We start from the raw sequence: 22074 nt of genomic DNA on the forward strand, positions 1-22074 counted from the left end.
TAATATTTTCCCCTCCCCCCCCCCCCCCCCCCCCCCGAAGAAGCATCACTGGATCTTTTGCTTTTTTAAGGAAAATGTATTTTTGTGAAAATAGATTTTATTATAATAAAATTTGATATTAAATAAAAACATACGGTGTCACCAACACTCGTGGACACTGTGCTGGCATCATTCACGTACCTCACATAACTGTCCTTCTCAAAACAAGTACCCCACTGAAACATGCAAAGAAAGAAACACCGAAAAGGATAGAAACCATGTAGTACAAAACTCTCCGTGGCTTAGAAAGGGATGTGTCTTAACTCAAGGAACACATCATCTCATATGAAAATAGCTGCAAACTCTCCATCCCCAGCTCTGCTCTCCACATGCTCCAACTCAGGAGCAGCCCACTGAAACAGCCAAATAAAACTGCGAGAGAGGCAGACAATAAATAAATAAATAAATAAATAAATAAGGCGGAGTCCCCAGCCAGTGTGTGGTCAAGGTGAACCAGCCAAGAGCAGCTTACAGCCGCCCACCCTATAGGCAGAAGTATCGACCCCCTTCAGGGTATTGCTCCTTCCTCCATGGGAATCCTCGTGCTGCAACACGACTGAGGCAGTGTGGGATGCTCCTAGGCACAGCTGCATATTTACAGGTTTACAGTACAAATAACTCACTCGTCAGCCCAGAGACAGCAAAGGGGATTCATGGGAACAGAAAAGTGCAAATTTTCTTTGCAGGAAGTGAAGGAGTTGACACAACCTCCTTTGGACCAGAGAAATACCAGGGTGTGTAGTACAAGGGATCTCTTCCTAAGGGGCCGGGGCTTTGCTGCGAAAAGCCATTTAGCTAACTTACAGCCAGAATATAATTTTTAAATTAAAATATTTACAGGGAACCGGTGCATTGAGGGCTGCATGGAGCAGGACACACTACTGTGGAGGTAGCTGTATCCTAGAGCTGAGGCCTCACACACCCCAGTGCCATGACACTCTGTTCAGACCCACTGCCCACACGGGGTGGGCACCCACGGCTGGGCTCTCAGCAGGGACCACAGCTCACAGACCCACTGAAGAGTCTTCTCTACTCAACATATACTTTTTCCCTATGAAAATGCTCTAATCAGCTTATTGCAGAGGGCTTCTCCTGAATTTTCAGTCACTGTGTGGACTGCACAGGCAGTCTTTACAGAACAATAAATCCCTTGTTAATTTTTCTTACTGGACCCAAGTTTTTTGAAGAGCTTTTTTCCTTTGAAGAAGAAGCCTCTCTTCTTTTTACTCTGACCAGGTACATCACTGCATTTGAGAATGGCCAGCGATGCCTGCTCTGGACACTGCTCGCCCATGACAAGGCAGGAAGGTGGCAGAGTAGGAGGAGTTGGTGAGGAGTCGCTCTGATCAACAGACCCATCTGGATTTAACTGAGTGGGAAAAAGAGAAAACAAAAGAAAAAAAGCAGAAGTTAGAGCTGATGAAAGACATCATGCCAACGTAAACCTCAGCCAGAGAACCCCGCCTTCTCCCCGCCCGTCTGTCCCTCACCCTGCAAGGCTCAGCTCCTCTGTGCAGTTGCAGATCCAGTTAGGAAGTTTCCAGTGAATTTAAACTTTTTTGTACCCGCTACCCGGACCCTGCCTGAGCTCAAGACATTCTGAAAATTCCTTAACTTTGGGCTAAGAACAGGACAGCAGAAAAGCCCCACTGAAGACCTGGTGAAAGACGCTGCTTCACAGCTGAAGACGCTGTAAGTGAAGCACCTCCTGAGAGCACGGATGGATAGATACTGATGCATCCACGTGTGCCTGCTGGCTGCCTGGGCCAGGGGAGCCCGGTGGGCTCCCAGCACGCTCTGGGACAGAAGGCAGGACATTAAGAAAAAACCAACCTAATAAGAACAAGGGCAATTCCTTCAGAATTTCAAGGAGGCTGGCTAAGCTGGGAGGCTTCCGCAACAGTGGCCATGCTTTGTCATGGTAAGAGAAATCCGGAGTCTTGCAAGGCTGCTCACCATCCATCAGATCTAGTCGCAGGAGGGGCAGAAAGCAAAGTCTGATGCTTTGCAGTGGCACCGATAATGGAGAAAAAGTTCATGATGGAGCAAGACATGGAGAAGTCTTGGGTCAAGTGGCACACAGCAACTGACACGTGTTCCTAAGTCACCTGAGCATTTGAGAATGTTACCTGGGATCCACAGTCCCAAATGATGCACTGTATGCTGCTCCTTTTGGAAAGGGCTTTTAGAAATCAGAAAGTGCCCTAGTCCTGGGCTCAGTTTCCTCTTCACAAAATACTAATGGCAGGTCAGTTCCCAGCAGCAGCCTTCTTTCCATGATCTCCTCTCTCTGGGCTTAGGTGTCCGGACAGTGACCATTTCTGATCTGGCAAGGCAAGCTTTCCCAAGAAGCTGCAAAGTTCACCAGGGAAGAGGCTCTGGGTTTCTGAGGCCTAGGAGAGCACTTGTCCCGCTGCCTTCTCCTCCACACAGCTTTCACAAACCAGCATCTTCCAAGCTCCCATCTGTACATCCTATCTTGGCACTACCCAAAACACAACATGACAGTGGCTGGAGCTGTGCCAAGGAAGAGCCCTCTTCCTTGGCACGTTGAAATATCATGCCCTCATCATCTCTCTGCTTGGGTCCCACTAAGTCAGGGAGAGTCAAGTGCATGTTCCTTAAGGGTGTGTAAGCAGCCACAAGCTCCAACAGGGAAGATGAGTTAGTGACACCGGCAGCAGGATGCTCTGCCTGGGGTGGAAGCATTACTGAAGAGCAAAGACATTAGCCCTGCACAGGAAATGTGTGAGAATCGCAGCAGCTGCTTGCAGTTCACTGGCAGGAGTGGACGTGCTTTGGTCCTGGTCCCACACTGCGCCTGGGGAAAGCTGCTGAATCAAGCAGATGCACAGACATAACATTACTGCTGTAGCTACAGCACAATCATACTTTATGTGCTGTGGGTTAGTTTATTTAAAGTTTCCTGGGGTCAAAAGCAAAAGCAGCACTGCTCTATCACCCTACTGCTGCTTCAGCACCCCACCTCCTGTGTGACAAAGAGCACAAAAAGTGGCTGTGACCTCTCCTCCCCTCACAGGTTGAAGTTATGCTGCTGTATTCCAGTTGCTTCACTCTGCTGCAGGAAGAAAGCACTTCTGGTACAAGATGAGCAGAAACCTCTTCCCTAGAGTCCCTCAGTACGTGCAATATCTATCAAGTCAGTCCTGAGCAGACATGAGTACAGGACTTTTAGAGAGCTCTGTCTTGGTGTGAATATATGACCCCTCCTAACTCCAGAAAGTTGAGAGTCAACTACTGTCTTGCAGCAATCACTTTAAACTGTCCCAAGTGACAGTGCCATCAGACTCTCTCTTACCTGAGCTAAAGGTCTTTGGCTACAGGGACAGAGATGTAACTCCTCTCCACCTCTCTTCCTTACAGTAAACAATACAGTGGCTGATTTTTCCTGAACTCACACTCCATTTTCACCTGGAAATCTGGTTCCACGCACTTACAGAGGCACTTCTGCAACTCTCCAGATATGCAACACTGTGTTGAAAGGCCAGCTACTGCCAAGGACATGCTGCAGAGGGCTTGATGGCACAGCCTGGCCCTTGTGAAAGCTGCACTCTGCCTGCAAGGTCTACTCCTCCAACTAATGCTGCAGCGTCAACTGCAATCTTTGTATCTCCTGGCAGCACGCCCGTGCAAGGTGCAACACTTGGTGTTGATGGCCCAAGTGCTAGTCAGGTCTGAGAAGTCTGGAAATAAATCTGAATGAATCTAGATGAACCATTTTCAGCCAGTAATGCAAGATTTATGGAGGCAAGGAGAAAAAGTAAGCCAGATGAGGGCTAACTTGGTAGCCTACTGGGTTAGCTGTGTGCAAAAAGTAAGAATCCCTGGGTTCTGCTCCAGAAACTGTTTATGTGTTATGCAACGGAGAATCCTTGGATAAAATGCACAAAAGCATTGGACTAACATCAGAAGGGGTCTCACCAACATGCAGTGAGTGATCTCCCCTATGAAGCTCAGGCCTTGGGCTGTCTGGCTCAGCAGCCCCAAAGGATGTGGGAGCGATGTAAAGGCCCCTGTGCAGCCAGGGCAGCAGAGGCTTGGTGCCCATGCGCCACTGGAAACCATTTTTCTGGCAAAGGCGGGACAGTTTTAGGGCAGATCTGAAGTGGCCCAACAAACCTTACACAATTTCTCCTGTAGAGCTATGCATGAAAGACTGCATGCAAAATGAGAGGCAGGTACCCAGACCAACTCACAAATGTCACAATTATTTACTGTAATAAGGATACTGCATTATCAATGTCATTAGCAAATATCGAACGGTTAAAAGGAAGTGACTAGCAGTTTCCCGTCTTTGTGGCTGAAAGTCCTGCTGATTCCCAGCTGTGGTATACGATGCCCAGGCAGATTTCCACACACAGAGGCACTCTCACACACAAGCATGTGCAGATATTCTCAGAGGTCTCTATATGGCAAAAAAGCAACAGAACCAGTTCACAGATTCATCTGGTAAGAGACAAATGATACTAAAATTAGGGTTTCTTCTCTAAGAGAAACATGAAGGAAAAATTGCTCTGTCAAGATCCTGATAAAAGCTATGAGGGTTGATAAACAGAAAAGTCATGTTAGTTTTCAGGGGGAGGTTTTCAGTGCTGTCTCAGGTATTACTGATTCGCACAATTTCAGGAAAACAATGTTTGAACCTAAGAAAAACACGAATCCGCTCCCACTGCCCCCTAAAACCAGGGCTCTCACCCCCCCAGCCCCAAAATTGTTTCTTTAAGTGTTATCAGACAGAACAATTATCCACACAAGGTTGATTTTAGGGACTAAAATGTTACTACTTTAAGTTGATGGCGTGCAGAGTTTTTTTCAGAACTATACTCAGGAAGGAGTAAAATCAAGAAGAAAAAAACCACAGGCTGAATATGGGGTGTGCTCAGCCTGAGCAGGATCTTGCAAAGGCTAAACGAAGCTTTGGCTGTTGACGTGCTTGAACAGTGGTAGAAGGGCCAGGCTGAATTACAAAGCAGGTCTTTTCTAAACCTGAATATCCAGCACAGTCCCATCACAGTCCCCAAAACCACCAGATAATTGTTCCAAACAATTGCACTTCATGTCCTCAACAGATCATGGCTTGTCCGTAATACAGAACCAATCTGGCAGGTAAAGGTCTGCCACCAGAGGATTTGAAGGTGGACTTGCTAGCAGATCCCCAAACCAGCCTGTCAAACTACGAGCAAGAAAAGGAGTAAACTACAGGTGCAGGACCCTTTAATATGCTAGGCTGGGTGGGAGATTGAAGAGGTCTTCTCACACAGACTTACATGGTTGCTCTCTCTCTCTATGTATCATTCATATCTATCACTGGACTCTTCTCTTCCTCATTCTCTGAAGAAAAGAACCGTCACGGGTGCATAATACAGGCAGAAATAAATACATGAAATCAATTAGAATCAAACACTTTCTGAAGGTGCTTTACAATCAGTCTTTGACAGAAACTGCATATTACTGATGCAAAAAAATTCATTTGACAGCCACAGCATTAAAGCAACTGCTCTAAGTTGGTGAGCATGAGTGTTTCAGGGCCCTAGCTTGTGACCATAACTTCTTGGATACTCCTCTTGGTGCTGTATTTTTTATTGCTTAATCTAATCCCCAAATGTTGTCCGTTTGACAGTTAAACTGCTTCACCTTTTTCAGTTGCCATCATTTTAAGATTTACTCAGAAATAATTCAAAATGATCCACCTTCCCCAGTTCAATTTGGAAAGTAAATCGTCCTTATTCTCGGGCCTTTGGCATAGCAGCAGGAAGATGAGAAATGTTAAGAACAGACAGGGTGAAAACATCAAATCCAAGAAGTTACAAGTGATTTAAAAATCACTCCTGATCATGCTGGAGAAGCTTCTGTTAAGATTGGAACTAGCTTTAATACAAGTCCAAAGCTCTGCCAGGATACCATGGTGCATACGCATGCCCCCTGATGTGTTAGGTCTCAAGCTGGGACTGGCAAATTTGATGGGAGTCTGTTTTGCCATGATGTCTTTCCGAAGATTCAAACAACACTTCTCCAGAGGCTGCCATGCATCTTTTGCCTTTGGTGACTTTTTGCATACCCCCCACTCCCCCCATCCCAAACAGCAGCAGCAAAGGTGCTTCTGTTTGTGTTGTATACGCCAACAACACACTTTAACAAGCAAGTTCCTTAACTCTATGGAGTGAATATGTCGCTGGAGTTTGGAAAGCCCCAGGCATGGCTGTATCACTGTGAGAGCTCATTCCAGCTCAGGGATGGCCCTTAGAGTATGTATGTTTTAGAGGAGGAGGTATTCCTTCTGCCGTACCCATCAGGTGTTCTGCCTGTAGGTAGGGATGCTGCCATTGCTGTGACAGAGCCAAAAACTCAGTGGGGTCAGGTTCTGTCTCTCCTCTGTAATCACTAAACATACTTAAATGTAGTTGACTAATACAAGTCTGGTTATGAGCAGGGTAAATGTAAAGGGGGCTTTTAAAAGGGGACAAACATGCCCTTCATATTTGGAAGCTGTTCAGACAGGTCCGGGTTGCAAAGCACAAGCAGGAGGCAGGACTGCACATAGTTAAAGAGTGCTAAGCCAGAATCACCCAGGACAGGTGTCCCGGTGAAGCAGGGAGGCAGCAGGACAGGAGGCAGTCTGTCACTACACAGAAGCAGCCAACACAAAGTCATGCCTAGATAGTTAACGTCGATTCCCACTGAAATAAAATTGGGCTAATCATTATCAACTGAACTTTCCAAGTCCCCAGACTTCAGACTATGAAGAATAGCAGTTCATGGACCAGCCAAGTACCAAAACTACCAGATCGATCCTGACCTAAGGCAACAGCTTCCTGCTCTGCAGACCCAAAGTTAGAGCCAATGCAAGGGGAAGCTCTGTTGGATCTCTGGCAGAGAGAAGTAGAGACAAATGGAAAGGTCTGAAGGGCAGGCAAGCCTGAAACATGTCTATTTTATATGGGTTGTTTTTATCACATTTGAAAAGCATTTCTGTTAAAAAAAAAAAAAAAAAAAAAAGGTGTCATGAACCATAGGAAAAAAGCTTACGGCCTTGAGCATGCCAGGGATATCTGGGCCAAACTGCTGTGTGCAGGGGAACAGTCACCCACTGCTGAACCCAGCATCAGTGAAAAGCAGAAAGTGGAGCAGCAGCAAGCTGCAGGGCAGCAAGCAGGGGCAGCTCGTGCTGCCTGCTCAGCAGCAGAGCAGACAGGACCTTGTTACTCTGTAAGGCCCGTGACAAAGCCTGGGACATGGCAGGTCAAACTGGTGTTGCAGTTTCCTCACCAGTAAAACAGAAGAGAGGGACGCAAATAGGAATACTTGAAAAAAGGGCAGATTTGTTTTATATGTTACCCTGTTTATCAGCCAAGTTCCTTTCTCTTACTCGCCCTTAATAAAACACCATTAGCTAAGCCAAATCCTTCACATCTGCAAGTGGCAGATCAGCTCTCCAAGTCCTGAAGGTTACCTGAATTTCCCCATGGTTTCTGGGAGGACCCAGGCTGGGGCTGGAATAATGACCCCTGGCATCTGAAACAGGCCCCTGTTGCTGCTGGTTGATGCCAGAGAGAAGGGTTAGATTTGTAATAAGCTACGCTATGAATTCAATCTGTTTTAATTTTACTGGTTCAGGTCTCCTTTGGCACCCTCTATTCCAATAGATGAGTAATTTGGGAAGAGTAAATCATTTTGAGAGGGAAACTGAAGAAGGAAACCCACTCTGAATGCTTGTTTCACCCCAGGAAAGGTAGACTTGTGTAACCTCAGGGCTCTTAAACCTTGGTAGTAACAGCTTATTGACCTGTGATTCCCCAGCATGGACCAGCATTTATGGGCTGTGAGGAAAGGGACCGAGTATCCTAAACAGGTAGGCACAAGGGACCCAGACAACTTCTGAGTTTATAAGATGATCCAGCAAGCTACCCACAAACCTTATTTCTGAGTCAGGCCTGCCACCTGCTCTTCATAAGAAGGCAGTGAGGCTGTAGTGCAGACCCTGTACCCACAAAGGTTGAAATGCCTGGAAGCAAGAGATGGGGCTGCAGGTGAAGCCTAAAGGAGATCAAGCAGCATTTGAAGATAGAAATGGGAGGTGGGTACAGAGAAAAGGAAGAGCTGAGCATGAAAAATAGGACAAGGAACATCTCAGAGAGCAGGAAAGCTATGGTGGCACCAGTGGAAAGTTCAACAGAGGAGGATTCAGGGCCACATACTTCCTTAAGGACTGGCTCAAAGCAAATTTGGGCCTGCTCTTACACACTTTTATGGGTCTGGCTCCATTTGACGGTGCCAATAACCTCCCAAGAAGAACTGAAGGTTGAGTACATGTGAGCTGGGACCAAGCTGTGTCCCTCCCTGCGACCCACTCTCTAGAATGACACAGCATATGAGGTCCAGGAGTGACCAGGGAGGTGCTACACTTTTGGCCTCACCCATTGAGGACTGACTGAATCTGGCAGATGACCCAAATCTCCTGCTTAAGCATTCGTTTCAAGAGTATCAGCAACATAATGCAAGGGGTTAGCTCGACCTTTGAATTCCCTGCATCTGTGGGATGCTTTCAAAGCCTTAGGATCCATCCCACAGATCTGTTTGGGAAACTCCCCAGTGTGTTTTGAATTTATCTGGAAGCACCTTGGACTGGATTAAGATATATCTAACTCAGGATGGGTGGAAGAGCACTGGTGTTTGGGTGTCGATAACTTCAGAACTCTTTGGCATGGATATGAGGATATCTGAGAATTTAATGCGTCTGGGGAGCTGGCTGAATGGCTTTGCTTGCAGCACAGTTTCACCACTGACCCTTTTGTGGACCTAAAGAATTTGCTGGTGGGACCTGGGATGCTCTTTGCTCACCTGACTGTAATGAGACTGAGGCCCCAGTGGATCTTGTTGCTTTGTGCCTCTTTTTGCACTATGGGTAAGTCTTCAAGAAGAGCTCCTAGCACTGCCTTCTAAACTTTTGAGCATCTCCCATGGGATGAACTGAGCTGCATGCAATAATTTAAATGATTCCATCAAATGCTGCATGCTGCGCAATGCCCAGTCTCCAGCCACATCACAGTTCGCATGTCTGTACTATGCAGAGTCACACAGTCTTACCTGGCTCTCAGCACTCAGCGGAAAAGCTTCTTTATCTTTTGAATTAAGTTCCTCAACCATGCCTCCATCCGAAGTTACAGCTTCCAAGAAGTTAGACGGGACAAGCCCTCTCTTTTGGTTCAGCTCTCCCTGCAAGATCAACATTCAGCTCTCACATCAGGTTTCCCGGCTGATGGAGAAATAATAAATAGAGGAGCAGTCCCATGCAGAGAAGGCTAGGCTATGGTCTGAGAGAAGCCCAGAAACACACTCATGTTGGAAGGATACTCAGCAAATTTCATGACTCACATTCTTGCTTAGTTGTGGAACAATTCAGAGGGCAAAAAACACAGAAGAGAGTAAAGGAAGAAAAGGTGGCAGCAAGCCGTGACAAATGTATTCCAGCAACATGGTCACTTCTACAAACTCAAAAAATTTCTACTGCTATCCTGGAAGCAACTGAAATATGACTGTGCCACAAGCTTTCTAAAGGCCTTTGATTTGCTCTGGCATTTATTTATTTTTTTAAAGAATGAGGTACTACTAGTACAATGTCCTGTAGGCACTGCCTCAATGCTCACTGAGGTCCAGAGCTGCAAACCAAGCTCGGCTGTATTCCTAAAAAATTGTCTCCAGTTCAACAGCAGGTGGTTGGGTGAGACAAAAACAACCCCAGCAATGTTGTTTGGCCAACACTATAGAAGAAGTCAAACAAAACATTCACAGTGATCCCCTCCAGACTTCACCTGGAGCAGAACCTCAACTTTGATGTGTGAAGGCACACTGCTTTCTGTGCAGGAAAAGGTGGATGATCCAAGGGCCAAGGATTGTGTCTAGCACACAGCTCGTTGGCAGGCACAGTCACCAGGTATGCACAGTAAATTAAACAGATACCAGTGCTTGTTGAAGTTGATGTGTTGAAATATGGCTGGATGGGGGTCATCATACATTTTTATTCTTATGTTACCATTTTAGCTTCCTGCCCTGGAAGAGACCATGAGTCTGAGTGCTTGGTGACAAATCAGCTTACAGCAGATGCTGATTCAGATGATGTACGTACAGAAAAATGCATCCTAGGCTTTGGGAAACCTGCGGTCAAGTTATGCTGAGAAATAAACTCAGAACCCTTTGGATATTGAGTTTACAGGAAGAGCATGGACTGCCAGAAACAATCTGCCCTGCACTAAGCAGATATGGGTTTATTTTTTTTTCCAAAAGCAGAATATTTTGTTCCCTGATTTCTGCTCTCCTGCCACTAGATGGACTCCAACGATTTCAGATGTAGCCACAGGACCTTCCCAACCCCTGTACTTACATAATAGAATCCATCATCGTCCATGGACCCAAACACAGTGATAATGTCCCCGGCACTGAAAGTCAGTTCAGCCTGCAAAGAGCAAGAGAACAACGGTCACAGGAGAAGCACTGCCTGGAATTTCTCACCAGAAACACAAGCTCACCCTGGGCTTCTTGCACAATCTCACCCTGAGGGAGGGAGGCCACTGTGTTAAGACTTGCAGGACCAGGATGCAGAAGAGCAACTGAAGTGGCTAACTGTGGAATTCAGTGCTAAGGAAGCATTTCATAAATTAAGACGAGCAAAACCTGTTTCTTAAACCAATTTTAATGAGGCTTCAAAACAGTACCTACCACCTGTTCTGGAAAGGTATGTTGAGAACAAGCTGAACAAGCACCAGCAATACCTTTCATTTCTTTAAATGTAAGTACTAAATCCTGCTCCCTTGGATGAGCCTGTTCTGTATGCAATGCTCGGGGATTAGTCACTAGCAGGAATGCAGACAAATGGGAAGATTTGACTTGGAAACAGAAGGTTACCGCACAACATACGTGACCCTTCACCATCACATCCATCCGTCCTGTCAGCCACCCCAGCATGCACTCCATGGAGCACAAGACCAAAGACAAAGGTGTAAGCAGTCTCTTCTAATGGAAGAAACTGCCCAGTTACAGCAAAAAAGCTGCTCTAAGATACAAAGGGTGGAGTCTCCAAACAGGCTGTGTCCCACTCAAGACACACTGGCTTTATATGCACTTCACAGAAGTGTTAGCTGGAAGGGACCTACCTCTAATATATTTACCTTATTATATCCCTAGTACTCAATGTATGTCTGGAGGCTGCAGGTCCCTCCTGTTGGCTGTGAATTACTTTGTTCTAGCAGAAAGACACTTGTAGGGAACTTCACTCACAGACACACAGCTGATCCTACTATGTCTTGGTGCAAGTTCACAAACAGCAGCTGCAGCCTTCTAACAGAACAGGTGACCAAATTTTCTGGGACTGTGAACAGGGAGCATCTCCAACAATGCAACAGAACTGCACCAGCTTGTTTCAATAATCTGAGCTCTGTTCACAGGGAAGGTTCTAGGAAGACCAAATCACTGCAAAAAATACAGTCATCTTGTTGACAAGGGCTCAAAAGTGTTCCTTGGACGGATGTATGAATACCTATAAGGATGCTGGTCAATGCACATTCTCATTGTATCTCTCCCAAGATAATCCACTATCCCTAAAACACTCTGTCCTCAGAAGCAGGCTGTCTTGCTCATGAGACACGCAGTTTGGGAGGTAAGCAACTGTGCCACTGTGCCACCTCTTGGCCATACACTCCTTTCTGGATGCATGGAAAGACTCTGAATCCAAAACCCATGATTATGTTTGCTCAGAGTAGACTAACTTCCTCTGCTATGGAGGAACAGAGAACAGAGCATGTTCTAATTTAGAAAGGTTTTTTGCAGAAAGGATTCTGCATTGTAATCTTTCCACCTGAAACAGACTTATCCACAAAAATACTGTTTGGATTATATGTAGGGACTGCTTGAAAAGAGGACCAGTCCATTAAATTGAAACTAAGTCTTCTTGCTTGAACAAAGACCCACACAGGTAGTTAACACAAAAGACATGCTCACCTGAAGTATCAGAAGTCCTTTCAAACTCTTAAGCAGGTGGGTGCCCTGGATCAGTTGCTAACAGCAGGGGCTGCTTCCTCCTGCCCCAGAACTGCCAAATCCTGTCTAAGCACTAGAGGATGCTACGGGGCCACTAGAGGATGCTATGGGGCCATGAGATGCTCACATAGTTTCACTGAGACACATACTGAAAATCATTAGGGGTACGTTGCTTCACAAATAACTTAACACTGTTATCAGAGAATGCATGAGAGAACATATTAGCAAACTCTACATTTTATGACTTCAGCCAACCCCTTTTAGCAGTTATATTGCCAAGCTATAATAGTCTTGGTTTTGACCAAAGTGCTAAGTGTCTTGGGATAGAAGAAAAAAGAGAGAGGAAAAAGAAGCCTATAAGAGGAGTGAGCAGGTGGCTGTTACCTCTACGTCTGCATTTGGAGAGCTCTCCTTAGGGTTATAGTCGAAGACAGCCACCATACTTCGAGGAGTCAGCAGTTCAGCTTCAAAGTCCTGATGCTGCTGGCCTGCAGGACAAAAATAAAGCAAAATATCCTGAGCTGAAAGTTCTAAGACAAAATCCCAAATCACAGCAACTCCTTCACTGTTCTTGGAATGGACGGAGCAAAAAGAATACTAGGGGGAAACTGAATGGAAATTGAATGGGAGAGAGATCTTAGAGGCCCCAGGTAAAGCAGTTTTCTGATCTCCTGTATCACCTCACAAGCACAGAACTGGGGACATCTCCCCATTCCAGCATCCTGGTCTCCTGTCTAGATATACAGGAATGTTTTATTTTATGTTTTCTACTTATACACACAAACATATATATGTACACACACAGAGGACAGCAGTCCCTTCACAGTGTCTTGAATGGATATTTCTCCTCCCTCCACGCAATGCTCTTCTATCAAGCTACAAAATTTATCCTCCAAGTGCCAGGGGAACAGCAAGAGCCCCAGACAGCATCGACCGGCAGCCCAGCCACAGCAGCACAGAGCTCAGCACAAAGGGAAGGGCAGGGAACACGCTGCATTTTCACAACCACCTGCCTGCTCAGCCCCATTACTTACAGGTGTGCTGAGTCTACAAAAGCAAAGTCTGGTGCTTTCTGTTACAGAAAACACACATTGTCCAGCCCTTCATCTTACGGATTTAATCGCTGCTTCAAGTCAACACTGGATGGGCTAGCAAGGGGTTTGCAGGCTTGGCCTCTCTGGACATCAACAGATGACTGTGCACCTAAGCAGAGTGAGCACCCCCTCAGGGGACCTTGGATTTTAAGGACTGCGGCATCAGATGAGTAAGAGATTTCCCTGCTCCTGCAAAGCACAACCATGCATGCCCTCCACCTTCAAAAACCCCCTGTTTAGTCAAAGACCACTGCACCCACTACTAAATAAAAGAACTAAAACTCTTCTTTCCTGAGAATGACCATTTTCTTACAGTGCTCTGAAGGAGCACTACAGGGTCTTGCATTGGCCCTTGACTGCAAAACGCGTCTGTATTACAATCATGCAAATGTACCAACCCTCTTCTCATAGTAAGACAGAGCAATTCTCACCTGGATGAGACTTGTACTTCTCCTGTTTATCCAGCCCTGCTGAGGGAAGAAAATACCTCATCAGTGAGAGTTCATCTTTCAACAGCGACCACATGACATAACTGACAAACAACAATAAAAAGAACAAAGACCAAGACAGCAAACAACAGAAGCAAACCGTTCATGCAACTCAAAGTCTATGCCAGTAACCATGACTCAGGGACGTAACAGGAAGCAGAGGTCAAGCTCCAAAACTATAAAAGACATCACTGTTGTTAAAAACTTAACACCAGCACAGGGATGGGCTCTCTTTCCACTTCCTAGCAGTCGTACAGAGACAAACATCTGAGGGTCCTGTAAGCAAGTAGTAAAAATTCAATGCAGCCTGTAATCCTATTGCAAAAATCAAAGAGGAAGCAGTGGGTGACACAGACCTTTCTTGGAGCGTCTAGGTTTTGGAGGAGGGACGGTTTGGCGGCGTGGAGGTGGAGAAAATGTGCCATTTCCTTAATAAAAATCCAAAAAAGCAAATAAATAGACAAGAGAGACAGTGAATGGAAAGTGAAAAGCATCTTGAAGAGTGAACAGGCAACAGAGTAGCATGACATGCCTCCCCTGGGAAGCAGACACTGATTTCTATGGGCTAAGCCCTAATCTCCATTTCTCGTATGTGGACTCAGATGAGGCATGATCCACATCCCAAATACACACAGAAATCCACATTGTATTTATGCCCATTAGCCATACCACAGTACACATCAGACAAACTTCGCTGCACTTTATCTTCCAGAAGCAGCATCATAAGGATAAAATAAAACCTTGTACCATTAACACCTGAAAAATGCCAGGTGAGGTGCACCTCATCAACTCACTCAGGTGGGAAGGGATCTGGGGAGGTCTCTAGCAGCTAAAGCTTCTGCACTGAGCAGGGTCAGTACTGGACAAGTCCCCAGATGAGCCTGCAGAAGGAGTTCCCAGACCAACCCCTCCGAGGCATTTTCTTAGTTTCGAGGCTGTAATATGGGTTTATGGCAGCAGGAAAACAACAGAGGTACATACAGCCCGGCTGCCTAAGGAAACAAGGTTTACTCTCTGCACGCACGCATAAGGTATGTCTTTTTCACTACCACCACCCTCCTGAAAACTTTCAAACCCACTACGTTTCATGAAGCCTCAGAGCTATTGAGTTCCTTTATTCTTCTGAGAGTACACAGCGGGGCAGGGGACAGAGAGACAAAGGCCACCACAGGCATCTAGCCATCCCTGGGCACCAGAGGATACATGCAGGAGAAACATTATTAATGTCCCAAGTGTGAAAAAAGCCTTACTCAAATCTCTCCTCTTCCTAGACATGAGAGAGGCCAAAGGACACAAACCCACCAAAAAAATCACATAGCCACAAAGTGAAAGCAACAGGCTCCATCGAGCCCTGTGCTCCTCAGGATCAACCTTCCAGAGACCCACGTTTAGGAGCTGGGCACTGTCATTAGCCTCTAGGGCTGGTTACTGGGCGTCACTGCAGGGAAACGGAAACAAGTTGGATTGCTTCCTTTTTTCTTGGGTGGTTTTTTGGGGGGGTGTTGCTTGGGTTCTTTCCTCCTGTGAGAGGCAGTGGAACGGCTCAGTCAATGTCAGGGCTTACCTTTGCCATCAGACCCACACTTGTGCTGTTTTACCTTGCTGAACTGGTAGGGAAACAGCGGCCAGCCAAAACAAGAATTTCCTCTTGTTTTAACAAGTGGAGCAGGTCAAACAATTGCCACTGGTAGCAGAGAGTACACAGAGAGGTGCAGGATGAGAGATGGGAGGGATAAGGGACAGGCACTGGGACAGCAGTATGTTGACAGCAGTCTCAGGACAGCTCACAGCCATCGAACTGCAGCCTAACTCAGCCCGAGCTGTGATGGCTGCACATCCCAGGGAAGGTTCCTCTCCTCTCTGTGAGTACATGAGTGGGAAGAAACAGGAAAGTCTCTGCAATACATAAAGCACTGAACTTACTTCAGGGAGTAAGGAGGAGCCCAAGGACCACTCCTTGTACACTCCTGGCTGCCTACCTTGCTGTCTCACACCCTTCCTTCCCCATCCCCACGAGTCTCTCCCCATCTTCCTCCATTCCCAAGAGCAGGGTCACCCCTATAGGTTCAATTACAGACTCGCAAAACAAAGGAGAGAACACAGAAGTGAAAACTCTTGTTCGCATCCTTCAGCTGCTCTTCAAACTTTTTTGTTTCCCCTTCTCTAGCGAGGATCAGCCTCACACTCCATGCTGAGTTCACAGACACGACACCTCAAGCAGAGGAGCAGCTCCAGCAGCTGCAAATGCAGCCTTGGGCAGCACTGTGCTGCGGTAGAGTCAGGTATGAACTGAGACCTCAGAACACCTGCATCCCTCATCCATTGAGACCTCCCTGCTTGCTACTGCAACAGCCACTAAACAAGCCTTCAGATCCTGGGGACCAGCCCCGGAGATCGTTTGGTGGGCTGCACTGGCCACACAGCTTGACAGCATGACTGAGCTTTCCACATTTCAGCAGAGAAACATGCTGACAATAGCACAGCACACACGTAAAGGAGATACAGTACCTATGCTCTCCATCGGTGTGTCAGCAGGCAGAAACCCTTGCTTTAGGAGCTGCTTCTTGATTTCATTATTCTCCACCTGGACTTCTGATACCATGTTGCAGGGAATGTACCCCTCCCTTCCGGCACATTCACCCCTGTAAAAGCCATCAGCGTCCTTGTCTCCACATACCTGCAAGGGAAAAGACAGGCCAGAGACTGTTTGTGCTACAGGGACTGAGATGCACAGAGAAAGGGAAGCTAAGGAAACTCCCAAAATGAAGGAGGCTCTGCCTCCCAAGGTTTATGCTGTCCCTGGAACATCAGATGGATCCATACAGAGTAGGAGACGTTCACTAAGGTGTGCTCTTACTTTCAGGATCTGTCCCTCCTTAAATGGGAGCTCCTCTTCTGCTGCATCAGGGTTAGGAGACATAGAAACGGGATCGTAGTCAAAAAGAGCCACAAATATTCTAATGCCATCATCTTTAACAGACATTTCTGAAGCAGTGCTCCTTGGAGGACCTGTGTGCAGACAGGGGACACACCAGAGATAACGTCAGCATCATTCCCCTGCCATAGCCCTGCACGGCTCAAATACTGCCTACTAGCCTCTCCCCTGCCATTTCCAATAGCCTCCCTCTCTCCTGCTGCTCAACTCTCTCCCCCTTGCCCACTCACCTGTACTAGAGAGCAAAGGTTTCTGCATTTGGCTTCTTCTTACGCTCTTGTTCCCTCTTCTGCTGGGAGCCTGCCAGGCGGCTGTGCCAGGCAGCTCCTGGCCCCTAGGATCTTTATTACCGGACGCCTGCAACAGGAACCACCAGAGAGTTAGTAGCAGCCTCTGCCTTACGACTCGTGTGAACAGCGCTCAGCCCAAATGCACTCCACAAAGAGCAGTGCATCCAAATGCAACATTCCTCTTCAGGGACACTCTAGAGCTGAAAATACCAAGGGAGTTGGAAAACAGAACTAATTACAGGCAGGCACCCTGACAGGCACCAGTGGCGATCCCCTTGGGGAGCGTGAGGATGCAGGAAAGGGCATTTCGAGGGGAGGCAATGACATTACAGTCCTCATCTACACAAAGCTTTCACAAATCAGCTTATTTCACCAGGGATTTTCATTTGGGTCCCACAGCCTCCTGCCATGGGGAGGAAGACCCAGTGCGAAAAGGAATACTGCATCGGTGACACTCAGTCGTTTAGCAGGAAAAGCAGAAGCAGCTAATACAAGAAAAGCCATGGAGCAGCACAGAACTACCGAATCTCTCAGATATTCTTCCGGACAATCCTAGAGGAGGGTCCTTTCTCTGGACAACACTGAACAAAGCAAGATACAGGCAGGTCAGGGAAGCAGAGGGAAGCTAATGCCACTGCAAGCTGCTTCAAAGCCAGAATAGGAAAAGTCACCCAACCCTTTTGTGCAAGGAGGTGCTACGTATTCCCTTCGAAGGATGTTCGAGCCTCCTTCTCCAGCCAGGTGACTTACAGTCCAGCTCCCAGCCCTGCTCCTCAGAGCTGCTCTCACACCTCAGTGCTTCCTTCTCCTGGCAGAAGAATTGCAGGCGCCGGCTTGGAGACCCAGCCCACTCCATACCCTGCTCTTCCACCATCTCCAGTGTGGTCAGGTCCCTTCTGCCATCCGTGTGGGCAACCTCAGATTGACTGCAGCAATCACTCCAGTCCCTCTGGCAGCTCTGGGACCTTTCTGGCCACGGCCTGCTCTCAGGGGGGGATGCACAGGTCGAATCCTGATCATCTTCGGAGTCATATTCAATGTCTATTTCCAGGCTCCTGGGGCTGGAGCAGTGTGTTGCCATCACAGCAGGTTCTGCAAACCCTGAAACCACTGCTTTCCTGTGGCTTTTTCGTAAGGTGCCTTGTCTGGCACGACTGTACATATCAAACCCCTCCTTACCACCAGCACTGCTCACAACGTTCAGCTCTTCCCTGAGGCTAGGAGCTCTGTATAACCCGCCTCCCATCTGGCTGCAGTTGCCCAGCAGACGACTGCAGTGCTCTGTTAAATCATTCTGTCTCTTCCTACCCATCTCAGGCCGACTCCGGATCTTCTCTCGATAATTATTTCCCTTCTTCTTGCTCCAAGCGGGACTTGCCCCAGTCCCAGACTTCGGATCATTCTCCTGGTAGCCCCAGTTCCAGTTTCCCTTTTTCTGACTCCAGGCCAGCTGCACAAAGGCAGGATTTGCGTGGTCAGCATCCCCTCTGGTCTCCTTAACACAATGCTCCTCCCGCGGAGTCTGAGCAGACAGATCCGGGGAGGTATTACTCCCATCTGCCTTTAGAAATGGCTCCTTGATGTTGAGTGGCTTCTCTGTCCTTCCGGAATGGTAGGTAAGTGTTTCCAAGGAGTCTTGAGGGTCTGCCTTTTCCTCCATAACACACTTCTCATCTTCATCTTCATCCTCATCCTCAGTCACTTCAGGGATGCTAAACAATTTCTTGCTGTGGTTCTTCTGAAGCGGGAGCTCTAGTATCCTCTCCAGAATCTCCTCATCGCTGTCAGTATCACAAAGATCCATCTGTACCCAGCCCCCGAGAAAAGCCACAGCCAGGACAAGCAAAGGAAAAAAGAGAGGAAATAAACATTAAAAAGAGAGTAAAAGTTACAGCTGATTCCCTCCCAGCACAGCAGTATGGAGCGGCGACTGTGGTCTGCAGCAAAGCAAGGGTAGGAAGCAAAAGAGAGCAATGGGTCTTCTGGAAAAAGACAATCAGATGAACTAGCAATGCAGCAGAAAGCGAGAAAGGCCAATGCATGGAAGAGCTCCCTCCCAGCCCCTGCCTCTACACACACAACTGTCTGCAGCACCTTTCATCCTGCCTGCCTGACTTCCCACAGCTTCAGCATCCCCAGTCTGGGATGACGGGGCAGGAGAGGCACGGTTCCTCCACGGCTGTTCACTGCACGTTAGAGCTGATTGGATTCCTCTCTCCTGCAGAGGGAGTCTCACAGCCTGTGCTCACACACGGACACGCAGTCCTCCCTTACCTCTCTGGCCTTGCACTGGAACAGAAGGAAGTGACCCTGTGCAGCAAGATACCCCTTGGAGATGTTGCTGCTATGGGAGGACCATCCCTAGGCCCTTCCCATCATCTGTCAAGGTCCAGCTCTACAGTAGCTCACTGCCTGCAAATCCAGGTGAACAGAGTTGCCACAAATACACATGAAAACCCTTTACCTCGAAAGGGGTCACACAGACTTGTATTTCACTTGCAGCTGGGTAAGAGCCTACCAGATTACATAAAACTTTTGGGAAAACACTGCTGAATTTTAAAATTTGTCTTGGACCAACTGTAGAATTTATGTTTTGTCTCTTACTACATTTATACTAAAATAAAAAGGGAGAATCCTAGATGCATAGTGTCAGCTGGAAAATACCTCTGGAGGTCTCTTGTTCAACTCCCCTGACAGTTTATATCATGACATGTTCTAAAAACATTTACAAAGAGTTTACAAAGCATATGTAGCTATTGACGTTTTAAGCTACAGGCATGAGCAGGCCTGTTCAAAGATAATTAAAAACTGAACCATGGTGGAGGAAAAAAAGGCAGTTGTAAGCTGCCTATTGATTATTCCAACCTCCACAACTTTTTCCAAGCAAAAGTTGGTCTTGAATTATATTTAGAATTGGTTGAAGGGGCCTCCAGAGGTCTCCAGTTCAATCTCCTAATTGCAGCAGGACTGTTGCCAACAGTAAATCAGCATCTTTGCTTAGCTGAGGCTTGAAAACACCAAAGAATGGAGATCCTCACCTCTCTGGAGACCTGTCCCAAGGCTGCACCACCCTCCTGGGAAAGAATTTTGCACTCATGTCCAACATGAACTTCCCAAACAGCAACTCACAACTGCTGCCTCTTTTTATATCATCTGCCACGAACAAGATGACTTTGGCGCTCTCATCCTTTTAACCATCCTTCAAATAGTTGTAGGCAGCTAAAAGATCTCCCGCTAGCCTCCTCTTTGCCAGACCAAACAAGATCACCTTCCTCAAACTCTCTTTACAGGACATGCACTCTAGGCTCCTACCTTGTTTACACCAATTAGGAATATGCAGAATTTATAAATGCAACCATAAAATACGTTGAGTAAGACTTATTTTAGCTGTTAACAAAGTTGTGGCTTTTGATTTTGAGTTTTAATATAATAAATGGTTTCAGAAATTAAACAACTTATTTGAGATTAAACGTTTTAAAAGCAGCATCCCTCCATCCTTTCATCCCCCAAATCATGAAAGAGTTGGCTGAGGAGTCTTGAGATAACCCAAAATGCTACTGAACACACAGAATCCTAGAAAACAGCCCTGCTGAGACCTGGCCCGCTTCAGTCACCATCTTCCTTCACTCTATAAGGCAGTGTTGGGAGCTCTGTGCCCTAAAGTTTCCTGCCCCTGATGCCCTCTCCCCATTCAGCATCTTGTCATGCTCACACCCTCAACTTGTCACTGCCAGAACAGAAAACAATCACTTTATCAGATCAAGAAGCACCAGTTTGCTCAACTCAACAGGATGTGCGTGGGGTTTTGGTGTTTCTTTTTCAGAAAAAAAAAACAACCAAAAAACAAAACAAAAAAAAATTCAGGCCAATAAAACAGCCAGGAAAGAGAGACAAAGAACTGCATTCTTGACTGTTCTTATTTCTTCTTTTCTCCTTCCAGGGAAACTGGTTTTATTCCATTTTTTCCAGTGCAATTCCAACAGCTGGAAGCCCTTTCAACAACTCCTTCCCAGGCAGCCCCAGCATCTCCAGCCACCAGGCTCTCCTGGGACTCCTGACATGCTGCACTGCAGGTCCAACCTCCCCACCCGGGAAGCAGAACCCCCTTCAGAAGGAGAAAAGGAGCGGCAGCAAATTTACTCCAGAATCATTACACTGTCTGCTACCGATCATTTAATGCTCACCAGACCCATCCCATCTGTGCTGCAGGCTAGCAGCCACACAGGTCAGCATCAACAAACTACAGATGTTCTTTCGTCACGTGAAAAAAAATGAGGGTGCTTTCTTGCTATACAGGCGTATCACATTTCCTGCAAATCTTTCTAGTTTCTCAGTCATTCAACCTCAATACTTTCCCTCATGCAGATTCATCTCAACTGCCATAATTTGTATGATTATATACCACTTTCCAGTCGTGCAGTTTTAGGCACGTTACCTGTCACAGATGCATTATAACACACTAACTAGCTTTAACTGTTTGAACTTGTAACATGAATTAACATGATCGCTCACAGTTCAGCTCAATCAGCATTTCCTCACTTGCAACATTTGAACCGCAAAGCCACGGCTCTGCTCCTACAAGTCATCCATTCCTACAGAGAGCACCCAGGTCTAAGCAAAATAATCTGCACTAAGTTATTCACATTCAGGAGTGCCTGCAGGACTGAGGCCAAAATATTACATGCCTGTTTTGCCTTAGGAGGGAAGGTGGGTTGGTACAGGATCTACAGATGGGTGGACTTTACAGATTTCTATGTGTTTGTTCTGGTTTTGGCTGGGATAGAGTTAATTTTCTTCCTAGTAGCTAGTACGGGGCTATGTTTTGGATTGGTGCTGAAAACAGTGTTGATAACACAGGGACGTTTCAGTTATCGCTGAACAGTGCTGACACAGTGTCAAGGCCTTTTCTGCTTCTCACACTGCCCTGCCAGCGAGGAGGCTGGGGGTGCCCGAGAAGTTGGGAGGGGCCGCAGCTGGGACAGCTGACCCCAGCTGACCAAAGGGATATTCTATATCGTATGACGTTGTGCTCAGCAGTACAAGCTGGGGGAGCAAGGGGGGAAGTTTGCAGTTACAGTGCTTGTCTTCCCAAGTCACCGTTACGCGTGATGGGGCCCTGCTTTCCTGGAGATGGCCGAACACCTGCCTGCCGATGGGAAGCAGTGAATGAATTCCTT

General features: G+C 46.9%; 1 protein-coding gene across 1 annotated transcript in view; it reads right to left on the reverse strand.

Annotated features, from left to right (window-relative positions):
• Positions 1-59: 59 nt before the first annotated feature.
• The window catches only part of TSPOAP1 (TSPO associated protein 1), a 46315-nt gene continuing 24300 nt past the window's right edge, over positions 60-22074 (reverse strand). Inside the window, exons 16-25 of the mRNA XM_009276386.2 lie at positions 17574-18701; positions 16838-16964; positions 16530-16681; positions 16181-16349; positions 14029-14100; positions 13616-13654; positions 12475-12578; positions 10439-10510; positions 9145-9273; positions 60-1408 (exon numbers count right to left, since the gene is read on the reverse strand). Coding sequence (XP_009274661.1) covers positions 1193-1408; positions 9145-9273; positions 10439-10510; positions 12475-12578; positions 13616-13654; positions 14029-14100; positions 16181-16349; positions 16530-16681; positions 16838-16964; positions 17574-18701 — 2208 coding nt within the window. The 3' untranslated portion in view covers positions 60-1192. The remainder of the gene's footprint in view (positions 1409-9144; positions 9274-10438; positions 10511-12474; positions 12579-13615; positions 13655-14028; positions 14101-16180; positions 16350-16529; positions 16682-16837; positions 16965-17573; positions 18702-22074) is intronic.

Source organism: Aptenodytes forsteri, unplaced genomic scaffold, assembly GCF_000699145.1.
Source record: "Aptenodytes forsteri isolate BGI_AS27 unplaced genomic scaffold, ASM69914v1 Scaffold209, whole genome shotgun sequence".
In the NCBI taxonomy this organism is placed as follows: domain Eukaryota; kingdom Metazoa; phylum Chordata; class Aves; order Sphenisciformes; family Spheniscidae; genus Aptenodytes; species Aptenodytes forsteri.